This window comes from Montipora capricornis, chromosome 13, assembly GCF_036669925.1.
Source record: "Montipora capricornis isolate CH-2021 chromosome 13, ASM3666992v2, whole genome shotgun sequence".
NCBI lineage: Eukaryota > Metazoa > Cnidaria > Anthozoa > Scleractinia > Acroporidae > Montipora > Montipora capricornis.
This window is the reverse complement of record NC_090895.1, coordinates 3,227,776-3,246,662: the sequence shown is the minus strand read 5'-3', so window position 1 is coordinate 3,246,662 and position 18,887 is coordinate 3,227,776. Positions and strand designations below refer to the sequence as shown.

General features: G+C 38.9%; 1 protein-coding gene across 1 annotated transcript; it reads left to right on the top strand.

Moving 5' to 3' along the window:
• The first annotated feature begins 1,943 nt into the window (after positions 1-1,943).
• LOC138030276 (PCI domain-containing protein 2-like) lies at positions 1,944-13,610 on the top strand. Its single transcript, XM_068878175.1, has 12 exons — positions 1,944-1,976; positions 2,057-2,098; positions 4,674-4,721; positions 5,371-5,444; positions 6,929-6,994; positions 7,756-7,797; positions 8,724-8,779; positions 9,465-9,567; positions 12,284-12,359; positions 12,570-12,664; positions 12,892-12,938; positions 13,522-13,610. The coding sequence occupies exons 1-12, from the start codon at positions 1,944-1,946 to the stop codon at positions 13,608-13,610; spliced, it is 771 nt and encodes a 256-aa protein (XP_068734276.1).
• Positions 13,611-18,887: the final 5,277 nt, after the last annotated feature.

Sequence of the window (18,887 nt, the reverse complement as noted above, 5' to 3'; positions counted from 1 at the left end):
CCGAGATTGATGTGCCTAAAGAAAATGGCGACTACCGCAGTATCAATGTAATACCGGTTATTGCGAGAGTGTTCGAAAAGGTTGTTTATCACCTCTACGCCAAGGCGTCGCTCCAGAATGAACAAACTGACAATTTCAGCACATCCCACTTCTGACACCACGTAACGTAGCTGTGAGGCAAAGAACTTGACAGAATCTGAAGATTACAACTCATTTAATCACAGTGAAAGCTACGTTGACTACAGTTGATCACAGAACAGAGAGAGGCCGGCCACCATCTGGGAACTTTACTTATCCTGGAGCCCGAGAGCCTAGAACTAACAACATCGTTACAGACTGATAGTGTTGCACGATATGTCGACCGAGATGCAAATCGATGAGTCAATGATGTTCCTCCGATACTCTATTAACATTCAGCCACTTCTCTACCATCACTTGTTACAGCACGTAATCATTCAGGACAATACCCAGAAGATATTGGACGGACAATGGAGTAATCAGTTTGCTGATGCCCTCTGACTGACTTAGTCACGAAATTCATTTTAACCGTCCTCTTTTGCCTTTTATGAATGGAAACAAAGAATATTGTCAGCTAGTGACAGTAGGGTTTGTTCCAGTGTCCCTTGCGTAGAGGTATTACAAAAAAATGTGAGAGTCCCTGGTTTTTCAAAAGTACCTATTAATTATTTTGTGTCATTTGGTAATTCGTTCAACAGAGAATAAGTAAAAAAGACTTGTGTCTTAACTATTACAAATATGGCCAACTTATCAAATGAAAGAAAGTTAACGGAAACAAAAATCTGCGTACCACAGGCAGTCGACCGATATAATTATAACTGAAAGTCAACCAGTATACCGCCAGTTGAGGACTGGCTGCTGAATGTTAACCGATATACCAATCAAGTGTCGACCAAGTATTGACTGACATGTTGAAGGAGTATCGGCCAATACATGGTCAAGCGTCGGTCAATATGTCCACCGAAATGTTGCCCGACACACCGGCGACATGTCAACCATATGTTGGGTGCAATACATGTATCACACTGATGTGCAACCGACATAGCGAGCGACAGTCGGCCATGTGTTGGCTGATACTGAGTCGACATGTCAGCTGATTTGTTGATGGATACTTGCCTGATGGTATAATTTGGTAGATACTCAGTCGACGGGTGTCTATAGGACATATGATCACCTTGGCACTACTGAGTCGACTCCTTCTCATTAATGTTTTGTTTGAAGTAATGAAATAACGCAAATGATATGCCATTATCCCCAGATAAATATTATTATTTCCTACAACAAATGCACAATGGAACAAAATGATGATATTACCTTGATACTATTATAAATGAGTACATACTTGCAATTTCCTGGAAGTTCCAGTCAGCATATGAACGAGGAATGCTTTAAATAGAAGAATATATAAATAGTTTTCCAGGTGAACCCTCAACTCCATATGAGGTTTTAAGAAAGAAATTCAGTCTAAAACAATTAAATAAGCTTATAAGCTTTAAAACCAGACTCAGGAATGAACAGAGTTTGAAATACGTAGTTTTAAGCTGAGATTGCGCTTGTGAGCTTCGAGTTACTTGCGTCAGATAATGAATCTAAATGACTATACTAGTTATGTTTGAGCCAAAATTGCAAAGTCTGAAAATTTGGCGCAAAAATTAGCTTGCCAGGTACCTCAAGCAACCTCTGCCCAAGGAACTCGAGCACCCTAAGCAACCCAAGGACATCAAGCACCTCAACAAATCAAGGAATAAAGCAAGTGGAACAAGGAAAGCACTTCAAGAAACCGAAGCAGCTCGAAAACAAGACAAGCACTAAACCTGCATTTTAACCTGTGGTAGGAATATACATCGGAACGTATACGGTACAATATATTTCCGCATACACCACCTACCAAGGGAAAACGGCTCTGAGCCATTCTTCCCGCAATTATGTCTTCAAGTTTGGAGCATTATTTGGATCAGGTTTGAATTAGTAATGTATTCTCTCATGATTGGTCATTGGAAGTGCGATTTAAAAAGTTGACGTGCAATTTTTTTTTTAGGTTGAAAGAGGGCTTGTTTCAATGAATGGAGACATTTTAGCGGTGAGATTGAAGCACATGCGAAGTTTTATTGCGTGAGTCGAAGTGTAACGAACGTTAAAAAGCGTAAAAGCTCAACCAACTAAGCGATCGACTCATCATTCGTACTTCCGTGCAGGAGGTCACGGGGTCGAAGCCCAGCTGAGGAGCAATTGCCGTCTTACGACCCCAGTTCTATGTAAACTATAGTAATATACAATGTTACGTTCATGTGAATGTCATTCCTGCATGGTGTTGTTGTCTGTCCGTGTAAAATGACGTACATAAAACGTGGACCTCAGGTCCATGGAGCAATCGCTGTGGACCCGGTCCATGGACCATCCCTGTGGACCACCCCTCATTGTAAATTCCACATATTCTAATGGGTTTTTCAGTGACTGATTAACCCATCGAAATCGTCTGGCGTTAGACAGAGTATGGCCGGTATGGCTGGTTTAGGCGTCATAGGTTAACCCATTCACCCCTAGCCTAAACCAGCCATACTTAGTATTTACTCTGTCTAAAGCCAGAGGATTTTACTTGTCAATGGGGAACCCCCAGGAGTCAATGGGTTAAAAGCAGAAAAATTATATGATGAGAGAGAAGTGACCTGTGCACTTGTGGACAATTTAAGCAGGAGCCCATGACTAGGAGTGAACATGAGCCTTTTACAGACCAATCAATTTTTAGACTACCTTTTCCTCAAGAAGACAAAGACAGGTTTGGTCCGGTGATGCTATGACGTCAGGTTAATTTCTTATGATTTGTTATCGGGCTCCTGCAGGAGTCCCATTCGCGGGAAATTCAATCCAAGAATAAATCGCGGTCTGCAAAAGCACTGCAGTTTGCTCCTAGTTATGGGCTACTGATTTAAGCAATTGTCTCTTCTAGGCACCTATATCACCTATTTGGTGGCTCCAAAGGGATTAGTCTATAACATGCACTTCAAATATACATTCATTTCATTCATTGAGTCCTTCACTGCAACAAATGAGCCCAAGAAATTGACCTTCTCTTCACAGCTTAGTTGGTACTGAGAATTGATCGTTCTTGCAGAGGCCATGGGTTCAAATCCTGTTAGAGTCACCAACCTCGTTTCCAGGGTCTGTCTTGTAACTGGCTACAAGAGAAGGCGTGGCGAATGGTACCTCGAAAAATGTGGGTCTCTGACAATTTGAGCAGGATCTCAAAATCTCAAAAGCGTTTTTGATAAGTCTCAAAGTCTCGTTTTTTCATGGTTTGTTTTTACCCTTCTTGAATCTTGAAACTTTTTATGAAGGAGTCTCGGGCTCGGATTTTTAACTAGGATCTTGGTGTCTCGGCGAGTCTCGAGTATTTTAACACCCTTTTAGTGCTGAGGCCATTTTTATTGTCTCTCTGTGCATCAATGCAAGCATTTTAGCTATTTTAAATGCCAAAAAAAAAAATGTAAATGGTTTGTTTATAGCAGAAGTGTGGTTAGCTATCCAGCTAGTTCACCGACACCCCATCTTTAATGGGGACATAGTTTTTCAGTGAGTGATTAACCCATTGACTCCCAGGGGTTCCCCATTGACGAGTAAAATTGTCTGGCGTTAGACAGAGTAAAATATTCAAACTTAAGGGAACAGGATCAAGAACCCCAACTAGCAGGAGGTAACCAGTTGGCTATTTAAAAAGCATGGTAGAGTTGAATCCAGGACAACTGGAAACAAATCCAAACCAGAGGTTAGAATGGGATTTGAACCCAGCTCAGGGTCGCTGAGGGAAACCAAATGCAAACCCAATGCCCTAACCACTGGACCCACCTCACCTCCCTTATTGCTTTTGTCTCATTTGTTTAAGTGCCCTTGTGAAAAAAAATCAATAATCTTATTCATATCTAAACTAAACACTAAGCAACCAAAGTTTTAATCCTTGATTTCAAAAAGACACTTTTTTATTTTAACTGGAATTTTCCTTTTATTTTAATGGTGCGTCATTACTAACTTTAAGATCTTGGGAGAGCTTGATTGAGGAGAAATGATGTGAAAAGCTCACTATAGTTTAAGAATGCAATGCTTGTGTACGCCACAGAATTAATACCCAGCACAGGAGTTTTGGGCTTCCAGACTTTTAAACTCGCGTTTTGCATATATAACAAGCTGCATTCACACGCTGAAATTTTAAGCTAGTGCGCCCTTGAAGTCACTTTTCCCTGGATCCAACCTTCTGAGGTCCAATCGGTCAGTTTTGAACATGGGTAATGGCGGACCATGAAATCAAAGCTGAAATTTTTTGCCAGTCAGGTGTTAAGCAAAGACACTTTGAAAATCTGAAGAAAAAAAGGAAGTGAGTTTTTTTTTAATCACAGGGGTATGTGTATGTCTTACCTTGATCTTGAACATGAAAATGACCATTGAATAGTCTAAACCTCATTGGCTTTGAATGCTACTTGTTTTTTATCACCAAGGGTGTTAAGGAGAATTTATTGATGTGAATGATATTGTCAGTAAAAATTGTGAATATTTCATCGAAGCCTTTGCAGAAGATTGATCAAACAAACATCTGTGTGCTCAATGTTCATTCAAATCAGTATGCTATCCAAAATACTGTAATAATGATTTTGTAAATGTTGCAGGAACTGTTTTCCTTTCAGCATCCTCATGTAGCAAGCTCAAGGCTCCGGGTGAGCAAAGTTCACAATGTGTTTTATGTAACCAAAAGGCCATAACCAGAAGTATTGACGTTTAATTCTCCAAACTGTGAGCGCTGAAGTAGACAAGGTTACACACTACTTTTAGTCTTTTATTATATGGGCTCCAAATGGTACAAAACAATGGAAGGTATAAACTGCAGGTTGTAGGTCATTGTTTCACCATTGCTGAAAGAACCCAAATCTTTACCAATGCTAACATTAAAAAATAATGTTTAAGCCTAAGTTCAGCATTTTTGTGAAAGTTTGGGTTGTTTTAGTTATGGTAGTAATAGTAATTGGAAAATGGATAATTTTGATTGTTTGTTTGCATGGGTGCTTGGATATATACTGTATTCGTTTCTTGTGTGATAATGTAGTTTCTCACATATGCGAGCAATTTGTTGTAAAAAAAAACTACCTAACTAAATATATGTAGTAAATATGGGTAATTTATACTGTTACCTTCCTTATATCAAGGCAGCTCTGAAAAGGTGAGAATTTGTTTCACAATAATTCAAATTCAATTGCTTCCATGTCTTGTATCTGAATCAAATTTTCAATCAAATACAGGGTAATTTGCTATCTAAATGTAAATTGTAAGCTGTGATGGTGATGTACTGTACTTATACTCACCTTGCAGTTACCAGATGCCCAGGTAGAATGTGAGAAGTGGTTCGAACAACCGTATGATGAGATGACCGCAGCCCACTTAAGGTAAAAGAGGTGTAAAATATATAATTAATGGGAGAAGTGTTGGATTAGTGGTTCCAGCACTTTCCTTTGACTATTGTTTGGTGGATTCTATTCACTGGCGTGGCTTCATGTGGGTTCTTTTGGTCCTCTACTCAAGGGGTTTTAGTCTGTATGGTTACTCCGTCCATTGTTCCAATCTCACCAAAGACTGAGATTTCAATCTGCTTTAAGTTGCTATGATTTGTCCTCTCTCTTCAGAGAGAAGAGCAGTTGTGCGCAGCAATTATGTCAACAGCTTTAGATTTGAAGGAAAAAACTGTATTACATTATATGGGCAGTATGCTACATCTGGATGCCAGATCTGAATTTAAACCACAAGCTAGGCAGTGCAGTCATACCTAGCCATGTCTGTGGAATTAGCATAAAACTAAATAAAACTAAAGAAAATGTTGTCCTTCAAATAGCTTCTATAGAATTTATAAAAAAGTGACGACACATTTGAAATTAAATTTACAAGACATGTGTCGTCACTTTTATAAAAATTGTTGTTAGTCTGCTTCTTTCCAGATCTTCTATAGAATCTTGTATAGTCCTATGGTCTGTATCTGTGTGTGTTGTTGTTTGTGACTCTCTAGCATAAGACCTTGAAGGATCTTGCAAATTACCACACAAAATGAATTTCTGCATTCAGCTCAGCAACTGCATGCGTTCTTCCAGTAGCTTCTTCGTTGCACTTCTGAGTCCCTTTGGATACCTGCTTAGGACATCCATTATGATGTTAACTTGGTCAATCTGATAGCTTGGGTATTGCTTCTTTAGTTCCCAGCCTAAGGGGGCATTTGCTGATTTTCGGCCCAGGGACAGTTCATCTCCAGCATAGTGATTGTCTTGTTCTGCTAGTCAATGATCCTAAGGTCTCCTCTGTTGGTGCGCACTTCTTGTGTGGTAGGCGTACACTGGTACATCCCAATATGCCACTGCCTGATTGTTTTCGTAGAGTGGCTTTGGTTGTGTGGGGGAGTACCAAGATGGGTAGTCTCTATAAATTGCTGGTCTTTTAGGCGCTCAAAAAAAGGGATCCTTAGTGCTGCATTATGGCTCTCAAGGTATTAATTTTAGTTTACATGTATGCAAGCTCACTGCAGCCATATTTAGCATGTGTGTTACTGACTCCACTACTTTGTTGCCCATGGCTTTATTTTTCAAACAAATAGGTGCAACCTTGTCAATTTAAAAAATCTCATGCTGCCTTTTAGAAGCAAAATATTGACTGATTAACATAGCATGCATGTTTTATGTTGCTGAAATTGGACTTTTAGCTAGTTAGGGGCACTTTAATGTACAATCCATCTTGTTTATATTGGATAAACTATGGGTTCACAGCACAAAAAAAGTATGTTTGCCCAATGGGTCATTTTGATTTCCTGGATTTACTCAGTACGACCTGTTTGTATATTCTTTAAAAACATGTACTTTATTAGTTATATTATTATGTGTATTCTCAGGGCAGTTTGGGCTGTAGCTAATGCTGATTATGTGGAAGCACGTGCAGCCCAGTCAGTTGTTGTTCAATATCCTTTCATAAAGTAAAACATAATGTGTTGCACAAAGGAGATGAGGTAAGATTAATGTGATCATTGTGCGAACCTTTTTTTATAAGCCCAATGTAATTCCAGGTAGAAACCAAAATATGGAGAAAATCCCATCATTTGATTCAGATGCAAAACTCTACCTGGAAATTCTTATAAAGTTGGGAGTTTAAATCAGCTAGGGTTAAAATTAATTCTGTCGGCCGACTGTTGGCCGACTGTTGGCCGACTGTTGGCCGATTTTGCCACAAACACAGACTACCAGTCAGTCGACAGTCGGCCGACAGTTGGTGATCTGTCGGTAACCTTAGTTTGAAAACAAATGGCTCTATTTGGAGCCACCAAATAAAACAAAGCACTGACCAGCACTTAATTTTGAGCAGATTTAAAGAATCAGACTGGAGGGTACACTTCTGTAGAGATTAATTCAAGTTGGCAGCTTCAGAAAATGTGTACATGTCAAGTTATGTAATTGAAGTGTAGTGGTGGTGCTCTCGACAGGCTGCTCCTTTTTGATAGTTATCCACATTTATTGAAAAAGAAAATAACATGAAAAGATAAAAATAGTAGCACTTGGAAATCAACTTTAGAATGATTAATTACCACCTTGAAACTTTACCTGTACTAGTCTAGATGTCAGAATTTTAAGGGCAGAAAAGTAAGATTGTATAGTGGAGTACCAGTAATTTGTTCTAGCTATAATTATTTCTTTTTTGCAAGTTTTTTGTCTTAACAAGTGAAACATCTTTCACCCGTGCTTTCCAGAGTCAGAAAGATGAAAACTGGTATGTTCATACAATGGAAAAAATTGTCTATTACTTTTCGTCATTGTTACAAAATTTTGCTCTTTTGAGTGTTGTCATGCAAAATATCTTATTTAAAACAAACTTAAGGTAAATGACCTTATCTTTCCGAGCCTCAGGGTAACATGTGACAGTCAAAATTGTGGCCCTCGGTTCACACCTTTTACCTCCCCTTCCTCCGTCAATGCTCCATTTTACGGTATTCAAAGCTACAGCTACATGGAATAGAGGAAAGTCGAGACACGTCGATCAAATGACGGGGTCTAACTGGCAACCCTCCAGCTCAGAAGGCCGCACACTAACCGACTGAGCTATGCCTCTTGAGTAGCACAATGTCTTTTGCTTTTTGTATTGAGCTGCTTTTGAAAGAGTTTTTTTGTGTGATTACTTGTAGAGAAATTAAACAGTGATTTTTTAATAGGAAACAATGTTATGTGCATTTTCGACAATGATACTATCACTGTCTTGTCATTGCTATCGTGCAGCAGCATCATAGAAGCGGAGGGCTTGCCCAGACTTCATAACCGTTATCTGCATTTTGTTGAAACCTTTAATCTTACATCATTGGTGTCAGTTCAAGGTTATTTGATAAAAAAAAAACAATGTTTTGGCCTCCATTGCTTAAGAATCACTCACTATTTCTCCCTTACAGTATTTCCTTGACAATGCCCTGAGCACATACTGTAGTTGTAACATCAAATTGCCAAACTTTTCAGCAGAGTAAGAAACGAGAGTCAAATTTACTGACTCCATCATCAGGCATAACAAGAGAATTCTAGCTTGTATCGTAGAATTGATTTTGATGCTATGGATATGTAATGTAAAGAGATTAGCGTAGAGGATTAAAAGAGAACTGGGTAATTTTTTTACGTATGTGTAACTTATTTTTCATTTGTTCAATCTGCCAGGGCCTTGCCACTTTTGAATGTGGTTACTCTAGATTTGAGATTATTTGCAATGAAGGTACATGTTATTTTTGATGCAACAGGGGAATTGCTGTGTAAATAATAGTTATTGTTTGTCTCCAGTGTTTGAAACCTCTTAAGCTTCCCTTGTACTACATGTATTCATAAACAAAGGTGATTGCAAGGCAATGAATCAGAATGTGCTACAAAAGTTTCTGGTTTTGTAATCATCATGTTGACATTTAATTGATGTACAATGTACATGTAATTGCCGGTAAAAACAGGACTCAACATGGTAGATTTTTCATTCCTTGAAAAAGCCTTAATAATAATCTGATTCCCTTTCCAATGACAACAGCCCATGGATATTTACATGCCAGTATAATGCCTTTCAGTTTTGCATGGTTTTCCAATGATTAAAAAATGGTATAATTTTGTGTAACCACTTTAGAAAAAACTTATAATGCCCATTGCAATTTTTTACAGTTGTTTAGTTTGATCTCAACCATACCAAGTCAGTGGGAGATAATATTTCTAAAAAGGAGTGATCGCTGTTGGTACTTTAAACATGCAAGTTAAAATCAACAGGCTTTGAAAATCATGGAATTGAACACAGCTAGGACTTAAAAACATGAAAAGTACTAAGCCTTTTTAAAACCATGTGACATTGATCAAGTATCAATCCAAATTAAAAACTACAATGTACCTGTAATAACAACAAAATTTTCTTAATGAATAGGCTGACAATTAAACAACTTGTTGAAAGTGGACAAGAAAAACCAGGAGAGATGCTGGAGAAAGCAGCAGAGGTCATGATGGGATGCTTCAGAGTTTTTGCCAGTGACAGGTTAATATTGAGCTTTGCTCAAGGGGAGCTTTCCATTCAACACTTATTCTTTTTTTTGATTCTCGGAAATTCCATAAACGTGACTCAAGCCACCATGTTACTGCTTTCAACAGTTTTCAGATACTGTATGTCCAGAAATGGAAGTATATAGTTAAGTATGTCCACTTGCTCTTTTCTCCAACTTCAACATCACTTGTTTGGTGGAATCAAAAAAAATAAAAAAAAACCCTGCTTCTCAAGGAAAGACAAGCAGCTACACTTACTCTGACCTGGAGAAAATGCTGACTCTAACCTTTACCTTATCGTTGGAAATAGGTTGCAATAGCCCTTATGCGTGATGACGTCTGACTAGCTAATTTCACCACCAAGCCTCGAATTCGAAAATCAAACCTATAAATTTTAGTATGAGCTAAATCCCAAAGGAGCAAACTTGTAAAGAAAAACCACGTGCAAACAGTATTGCATGTCCAGATGATGTGAATAATTTTGTGCGAACGAGGCTTGGTGGTGAATTTTGAGCAAATTTCAAAATCATTCATAAGGCCTATTACTTAGACAGGGCACTTTGTTGTGGATATCATAATTGAGCGTGCATCTAATTGCCTTTATTTATGGACACAAGTGAAAGTTTGTCGCAAACGGAGAGATTCACATGTGTCTGTCTTGAACACAATACAGTGAGGTAAACAAGTTGGTCAAAGTGAAAGAGATTTGAGACCTTTTGGTCTGACTGGTTAAACTGGACTTCCTCCTGGGGCCCGTTTCTCAAAAGTTCCAAAAAGCCGGGCGTTACTAAACACAGGAACGGAACGGAACGGAACGGAATATACCGGAATAAACCGGAATATGCCGGAATGAGGCGGAATGACACCGGAATGACACCGGAATGAAACGGAATGAACAAGAATGGTACCGGAATATACCGAATCGAGCCGGAATGACACAAAAAAAGCGGAATAAACCGGAATATGCCGGAACAAGGCGGAATGAATCTGGAATAAAACAGAATGACACCGGAATGAGACGGAATAAACAAGAATGGTACCGGAATATACCGGAACGAGGCGGAATGACAACAGAATAAGGCAGAATAAACCAGAAGGACGCCACAATCAAGCTGATTAGCGTGGACCGGAATGACAAGGAACAAAAAGTAATTTTTATCAGTCTAGAATGTGGAAGAATAATTGTTGCAGAAGAGAGAGAATGAATGAACCTGTAAATTCCAAAAGTTGGTGTGTTAGTTAGCGCCGACCGATTTTCGGTTGTTTCAGTAAGCCTTTGTTGTGTCACGTGATTCCCTAAGGGAATGGCATGTGTTTTTGCCTTTTGTAACCTTTGGAACACTTCGATTACGAAAAAAAATAGACAGGTATACCTGTCGCTGAATGAATAATTATTTGTTGTGGAAGTAACATTTTTTTCGTGAACAAATGCAGTAGCAAGAGAAACAATGTTATTCTAATTGTTTTTGTCTATGGATCTCGGAGGCGGCTTTCACTGTGCAAGTCAGAAAACCCGTGAACATTTTTACTTCATTCTGACTGGTCAGTTGATTGACCAATCACAATCAAGTTCAGCGAACCACAGACTAATTACCGTTGCTGCTTGCCTGCTTCCCACGACCCACACGTGATGCAGATATACGGAAATAGATTCGCGCAAACGGGCGGAAGACTCTTTTTCTCTTCCCGATTGTCGGCAATAATGCCATCGAACCTGAACGCAGTTTTTCCTTGTTTGAAGAAAAAAGTCAGAAGCACAGAAAAAGGATCGATCGTTGATAATATATTTACATGAAGAATTGTGAGAACATATTGAGACTCGTTCCAAGGCTACTTCCCCTTTAATGTATTTTTTTTCAGTCAGTCTCTCTCTTCTGCAACGATTATTCTTCCACAGTCTAGACTGATAAAAACTAATTTTTGTTCCTTGTCATTCCGGTCTACGCTAATCAGCTTGATTCTGGCGTCCTTCTGGTTTATTCTGTCTTATTCTGTTGTCATTCCGCCTCGTTCCGGTATATTCCGGTACCAGTCTTGTTTATTCCGTCTCATTCCGGTTTCATTCTGTTTTATTCCAGATTTATTCCGCCTTGTTCCGGCATATTCCGATTTATTCCGCTTTTTTTGTGTCATTCCGCCTCATTCCGGTGTCATTCCGGCTCGTTTCGGTGTATTCCGGTACCATTCTTGTTCATTCCGTTTCATTCCGGTGTCATTCCGGTGTCATTCCGCCTCATTCCGGCATATTCCGGTTTATTCCGGTATATTCCGTTCCGTTCCGTTCCGTTCCGTTCCGTTCCGTTCCGTTCCTGTGTTTAGTAACGCCCCCAAAAAGCCATTTGTGAAACTGTCAACCACTTGTTCTGGAAAGCCCATCTTTTAACATGATTTAAAGGTAACAAAATGCAAAATGACTGTGAAGTTTGACAACTTAAATCTTCTCCGTTCTCGAGATACAAAGGGAATTGTGACACCCGAAAATGGCCCGTAAAGTTTCGGGACTTTCGAGAAACAGGCCCCAAATAACAGACGTCCAGAAATTATGCACGTAATTAGATGCGCAAAGATTTCGATAAGAGTCGCAAAGTTTCCCTAATATTAGTAGAGCATGTGTGATAATTGCCTATTATAAGCTTTAGATATAATTGACTCTTTGTATTGGAGGCAACAAAATCAAAATGTACATGTATGCTTTATGACCTTTTTGACAGTCGCTCTTCCCTTGATGTATCCAAGAAGTGGGGCATGCTGGCACTTGTCAATCATTTGTTCAAGATTTACTTCAAGGTACACTGTTCTTATCACATTTTGAAAAGAAAGGGGAAGAAGCTCTTGGTGATTGAAATATTCTTTAATATGCCAGAAGAAAATAAAGATTTTTTAAACGTGGCGTATAGTGCGAAGATCTTTGCAGTGATAAATGGCCAATATAACGTGAAAGGGAAGGTTGAATAATATTAATTACGTTATCACATTTTAATGTGGTTATTTTTGCAGATAAATAAGCTTTACTTATGTAAGCCTCTCATCCGAGCAATCGATAGTGCACCAATTAAAGATCAGTTTAAGCTGGCTCATCTAGTCACGTACAGGTACAGTAGGTCTACACCTTAGTGGGTGCAATTTATTTCTTATGCAAAAGGTTCTTTAAAGTGCTTTTAGCTTTGTAAAGTAGTTTGATCCTGGAGGGTCTTACCAATTTTATTACAAAGTTGAAAACAAAATATGATGAAATCTCCCGGGGAAATCTCCCATATAAGTGCAAACTTTCAAGTTAAAGTTGCTAATAACGATGATTGTTATTGCTTCCTTGTGCTAGGTATTTTGTCGGAAGAAAAGCTATGTTTGACAGTGATTTCAAAGCTGGTAAGTTTTTAGATTTGATGCGCTTCTTTCATAAGACTTGTTACATGGAACAGCCACGTTCTGTACCATGAAACAACTGAGTGCATTGCTGCTCTATCCTCCTTGATTTTTTCTTGCAACTTGTGTTGTATTAATGACAAAGCCTAAGTCCCAGTCTTGTAAAACCCATGCCACTTGTGCATGTTTTGTTGAAAACTGGAGAACCTGTTCACAGACTAGGTCAATTTGCCCTCGCTGAAATGACGGCTTAGGATGCCTTTTTGAAAAGGAAAGAGTTCTGAAGAAACGGGTCATTCTACCATAAGGAGATGATTTGTGGTAAATGCACGTGCAAGGAATATGTGCATAGATTAAAGAGAGATGTTGCTGTAGAAGCATATCGTGGACATTACTTGGTCAGTGAATATCAATAATGAAGAGGTACTGCAATACACTGGAGAAGACCATTTGATTGTAAATATCAAAAAGAGCTGAAAGTATGTAACCAATGCCTCATATAAACTTGTCTCATAATGGCATAGCAGGGAACACTGCAAGACAAGTACCGTGAAAAATGATGTCTGTGTCCTGACTTAACACTAAGTTTTTGTACTTACATTCTTTTCGGCGGATGAATACTTAACGTTTGCATTTGAACGCTGTAATATATCATCAAGCAAAAATAAAAGGTAATCTATGTCCCAGACAAAAAAAATAAAATAAACAAAACGACAGCTCTATCATTAATAGTTAGCTGTAAGGAACTTGTGAAAGCTAGTTCATTAAACTAGTTTAAGGTCTGCCTTCTTTACTTAAGTTGTTTAATTCTTAAGTCGTGACGACTTAAGAATTAAGGACGTTCGCGCCAAAATCTTCCTCTGGTGAGATTTTCTTCATTTCTCCCGTAGAGTTTGGTCATAGAGTACTTACTCCAAAAATATAAAAAAAATTGGGGGTCACCGACTTCGTTTCGGAGAAAATGGCAGTGGAAAAATGCCTTAATTTCGATAAATCTGTCATAATAACGAAAGGTAGCGTCATCTGCTCATCCATCGAAAATCCTAAAAATAAACTGTTAGAGTGAAGGTTTCCGTGGATAGGTTTTTAGGGGTGGGATTTAAAGATAATTTCATGCCGCTAGGAATGTCGTAAACAGTAGAGTTCATCCTGGACGAGCGTTTTCGTAACCTCTATCCGTTGCAACCACTACCGGAATTCGATGGCACGAGGAAAGAAAATTAAAAAATAAGATAACTTCTTACGGTGAGATTTCTTTCATTTTGTCATATTTTGTAGATAGTAAGTAGAGGAAGTGATTCATGATTAAAAAAATAGGGGTCACCGATGATCCAAGGGAGTAAAATCGATGTGATTTTACGAAGCTCTTGGAAAACTTCGTTTGTCACGTTTTTGCGTGACCTGTCGGGGAAGGACTGGAACCCAAGAGAGGATCGATCGTTGAAGGGATGAAAGGTTTTTACCCCAAAACAAAGCTTTCTCGAGCATAGCAACGAAGTTTTAAGCAGTCGTCATCTTCATTTGGTTAGTGTTTTGTATAATATTTCCCCATTGCCGTCAAGCTCGTCTTCCGGAGCGTGATTTTTGTGAAATTTAATCGCTGGTTTTTTCCACGAAGGTCCGCACTATTCAAGCCGACGAGGACGAAAATACTGCTCTATTTGCACGAAAGTAAAGGATAAGAACTTCAAAAACATACATTCATTTTGAACTTAAGTTCGTAGGGTAATAAAAACATTAAAAAAAGAAACAGCCCCATTAAATTTACGCAACGGTTGGTCCTCGAGTTTTCCAAACTTTCAGCCACTACTCGATCAGCAGCTACCTTTTAAAGAGCTTTTCCATCCTCCCGCTCACTTCTCTTTAACGTTTCATGATGATTCGGAAATAAATGTGCCATTCTTTTGCCGGCCTGGAATTTTTTGCCCGGCGTTTTTGTCGCCATGTTATTTTAACTAATGCTTGAACAATATTTATGAAAGTCAAGTAGACTAGTGCACGACTGATAAAAACAACGCGAACATCAGTCGTGCATATAGTTTACGTCATAGAAAGTGCGGCGTACGGGGTTTTATGCACGAGTTGTTTGTGTCAAAAACCCGAACGAGCGAGGAACGAGCGAGTGAGGGTTTTTGACACAAACAACGAGTGAATAAAACCCCGTACAAAGCACTTTCTATGTCGTGAACTGTTTATTACACATAAGACAAGAATTTTCATTAAAATAGTTTTCTGAACGCGAATTAGAAACAAAAACTCACTAACAATAAAACCAAATGCAAATTTGATTTAATTCAAAAACAAGTACGATTTGCACGATTTGCACGAGATGCACGAGTGATTGGCATGGAAACGCCTTTACGCTATCGTTGATTGGTTATACTTCCACATGTGAAATAGCTGTACGTCATTCTGATTGGCTGTATAGGCCTTTTTCACATGTGAAAATAAAGCGTATAGATTTGTACAAATGAGCTTTATGGAATAAAATTCTCAAGTTATGTGTAATAAAGTAGTCTACTTAACTTTCCTAAATATTTTGAACCAATTTTGACTGTTCACGATCTTCTCTTATCCAACGCTGTGCAAGACTTATCGTCCACGGTTTCTGCAAAGGTTTTAAAACCTCAACTTCACTAATGCTCGAAGTAATGCGTGACATATTACAGTCGCGTTACCTGCGCAGTAACGTTGCGCACAAACAATTAGCGCGAACGTCCTTAAACGACTTAAGTATTAAGCTTCCTTTTCTTATTTATTTCTGCTGCCTTTTGCATGTTTAGTGTCTTGCTCTGCTTGCTTTTTGTATCCTAGCTTATAATTCAATCTAATTTCGTCGCTCTTGCATTTCATTTATAGTCCTAAGTTAGGAAGGGAGCTCATAGTATTGAACCCCTATGGCTTCCTTTGAGCATCCTCGCCAGGATAAAAAAAAATCTTTTCTTTTATTTTGTGTAATAAGTGTGTTACTTTAATCCTTTAACTTTTTACATACACACGTATATGTGCAATGTATTTAAATTGTTTTTTCTTCCTTTTTTTTCCTCTGGCAAATGAATAAATAAATAAAATAAAATAAAAAAAGATATAAGGGAATTGCTTTTTGATGGAGAACTTAGTAATTTGGTTCATACCGAGTGACCGGCAAGAGGGACTTTAAGATCTACTACGGCGACGGCTACGAAGACTCAGAAGACGTCTCTTCAGAATGTAACTTTGCGCAATCCTAAAGGCGCTGTTAAACTGTGGAATTTTTCCTGCAACTTGTCTCGCAACGGCATTGCGAGACAAGTTGCAGGAATCATTGCCCAGTACGACATACCGTGCAACGGCCAAAAAGGTTGCGAAACCAGTTGCAGAAACCGGCTTTTGCGGAAAATAGAATCGAGTTCTACTTTCCGCGACGCTTGCAACGAGTTTTTTAAGCATTGCGCAGTGTAACATCTGTCCTTCAACTTTCGTCGCCACGGTTTGCGGCACCATGCCAGCCAATGAAAATGTTCGTTTAACCTCATGAAACGTTGCTCAGTGTAACATCCGTAAGGAAAGGAAATGAACTTTATTTAAGTATCTGGTCGTTCCAGCGCTGGAGCAGCAATTGGAAACACTGTAAACTGAAGTTAACAATTATCTCAAATCAAGTCAAATGTTGGTTTTTGAAGAGAGAGGAAAACCGGAGCTGGTATCGTAATGCGAGAACTTTTGTCGAAATGGCGTTGCGAGACAAAGTTGCACGGAAAATTGCACAGTGTAACAGCGACTTCATCTTTCGCGGTTATTTCATCTTGTTCAGTTCGTACAATGTGGGCGAATTGTCCTAAAATTTAATTTATTCGAGCGGTTTCAGATTAACAATATGGAATGAAAGATTCACATTTGTACACTCACGTTGACGTTAAAACCTCAAATTTGGTGATTTCACGTTATTGTCAGGCAAAGTACGGCAATAAAATGGGTGCTGCACGTGCAGCACGGTTCTTTTCCTCTTGTAACCAATGATTTTATTGTTTTGTGTCGTTGCCGTAGCCGTCGTGATTTCTTAAACTTAGTAGGGAGTTTAAGAATCCACGACGGCTACGACGACGACGACGTCACTTCAAAATATAAGTTTGAGCTATTTTAAGTATTTCGTTATTGTTCCATTTTGTTTATATTATACAATAGAGCGGTTTTCAATTGAGTGTCGAAAGTAATTTGCGAATTGCTTTGGTTTTGCAATAGAGCGAGTTCCAATCGAGTGTCGTAAAACCAAAACCAAAGTAATTACTTTGGCCAATCAAAAAGGACGGAGACAATCCAGTAAATCAATCAAAACTCGCAGTAATTACACGTAGCCGACTCAAAGCGCGGGAAAATGTGCACGCGCAAGCCGCAATTGGTTTTGATTTCACTTTTGATTGGTCGAAACAATGGGGCGAGAACTTTGAACCAATTACTGAGTGAAGTAATGCAAAACCGAAGTAATTCGCTAATTACTTTCGACACTCAATTGAAAACCACTCTACTTCACTCAGTGATTGGTTCAAATTTCTCGCGCCACTTTTTCAACCAATCAGAAGTGAAACAAAAACCAATCGTGGCTCGCGCCTGAGCCGAATAATTGTACACCGGTGAAAATGCTGCTGGTGAGTGCTCCGACTTCCTGGTTTTAGGTGATTTTGCCATAAGGAAGAAATATCGATCTCCTCGCAGGTTGTTCTGTTCACAGAAAGTCAAAAGTTGTTATTAAACAATTTATTTTTTAGGGTTTATGTAAGGTTATACCTGAGTTTAAGGTGACTGATCATATTCAGAGCGAAAAAACCACAACCTTAAAGGGGCACTGTCATGTTAAATTTGATGTTTTTAGCTCAGAACTGGATAAAAATCTAAATTAACCCTTTTAGGTCACACGTATGACATTTCCGAAAACCCACTGACAAGATATGAATGAATTTATGGAACAATGAGCTATTCGTATTTAATTTTGGCGACTTTATGAAGACAACGTCTCCAAACTTGAAAAAAACTGGCGGTGCACTTCAATGGTTATTGGCAACAAGACAGCATTATTTTTTGGTCTTTATTGATGCAAAGACGTCTTTTGTGTTTTAATGTTTTGCTCAAATACCGTGACACTGCCCCTTTAAATCACCAGTCCCTTGTCCCAACGGTTTCTTGTCACTGACCATCTTAGCTGAGGGAGAGTGGTTGACAGTTCAAGTTGAGTGCACTGTCAACTTGATCTTTCAAGGTGTCATTTCAAAGTCTCCGGCTTTAGAACGCTTTTGGAAGTGACCCCTTTCCGAAAGAAATGTCATTGGTTTCACCTAGTGTTGTCAATCTAGCCAATTTATGTGCTGTCTCTGATTACGTCACAAGTGCACGAATTAACTTTAAATTTATGCGCGAAATAGCAATCTGGCCTCAGTTATTGAAAGGCTGGAGAACTTTATCCGGTGAATAAGTAACTGTCCTTCAGTTTCAACCTCTGCAAAGATTTCAGCATTTGCCCTCGTATTGTGAATATGCACACATTAAAAACATTTAGTTAAAACGGTGTGTAAGAAATCTTGGCCCACATTTAACGTGGAGTACTGGATTACTTCACACAGTGATTGGTTCAAAGTTCTCGCGCCACTTTTTCAACCAATCAGAAGTGAAACCAAAACCAATCGTGGCTCGCGCGTGCACATTTTCCCGCGCTTTGTGTCGGCTACGAATAATTACTTCGGGTTTTGATTGGTTTACTGGTTTGTCTCCGTCCTTTTTGATTGGCCAAAGTAATTACTTTGGTTTTGGTTTTACGACAATCATTTGAAAACCGAGCTCTATCCGCTGGATAGCGATTTATCCGGTGGATAGCGTTATCCACCTTTTGAACAACCCTGTTTTGTAAAAACGATTATTCAAACTTGGGCGAATAGTTGATTTTCTCGTATTCATCGTATCTTCTTGTTTTAATTTTGCTAA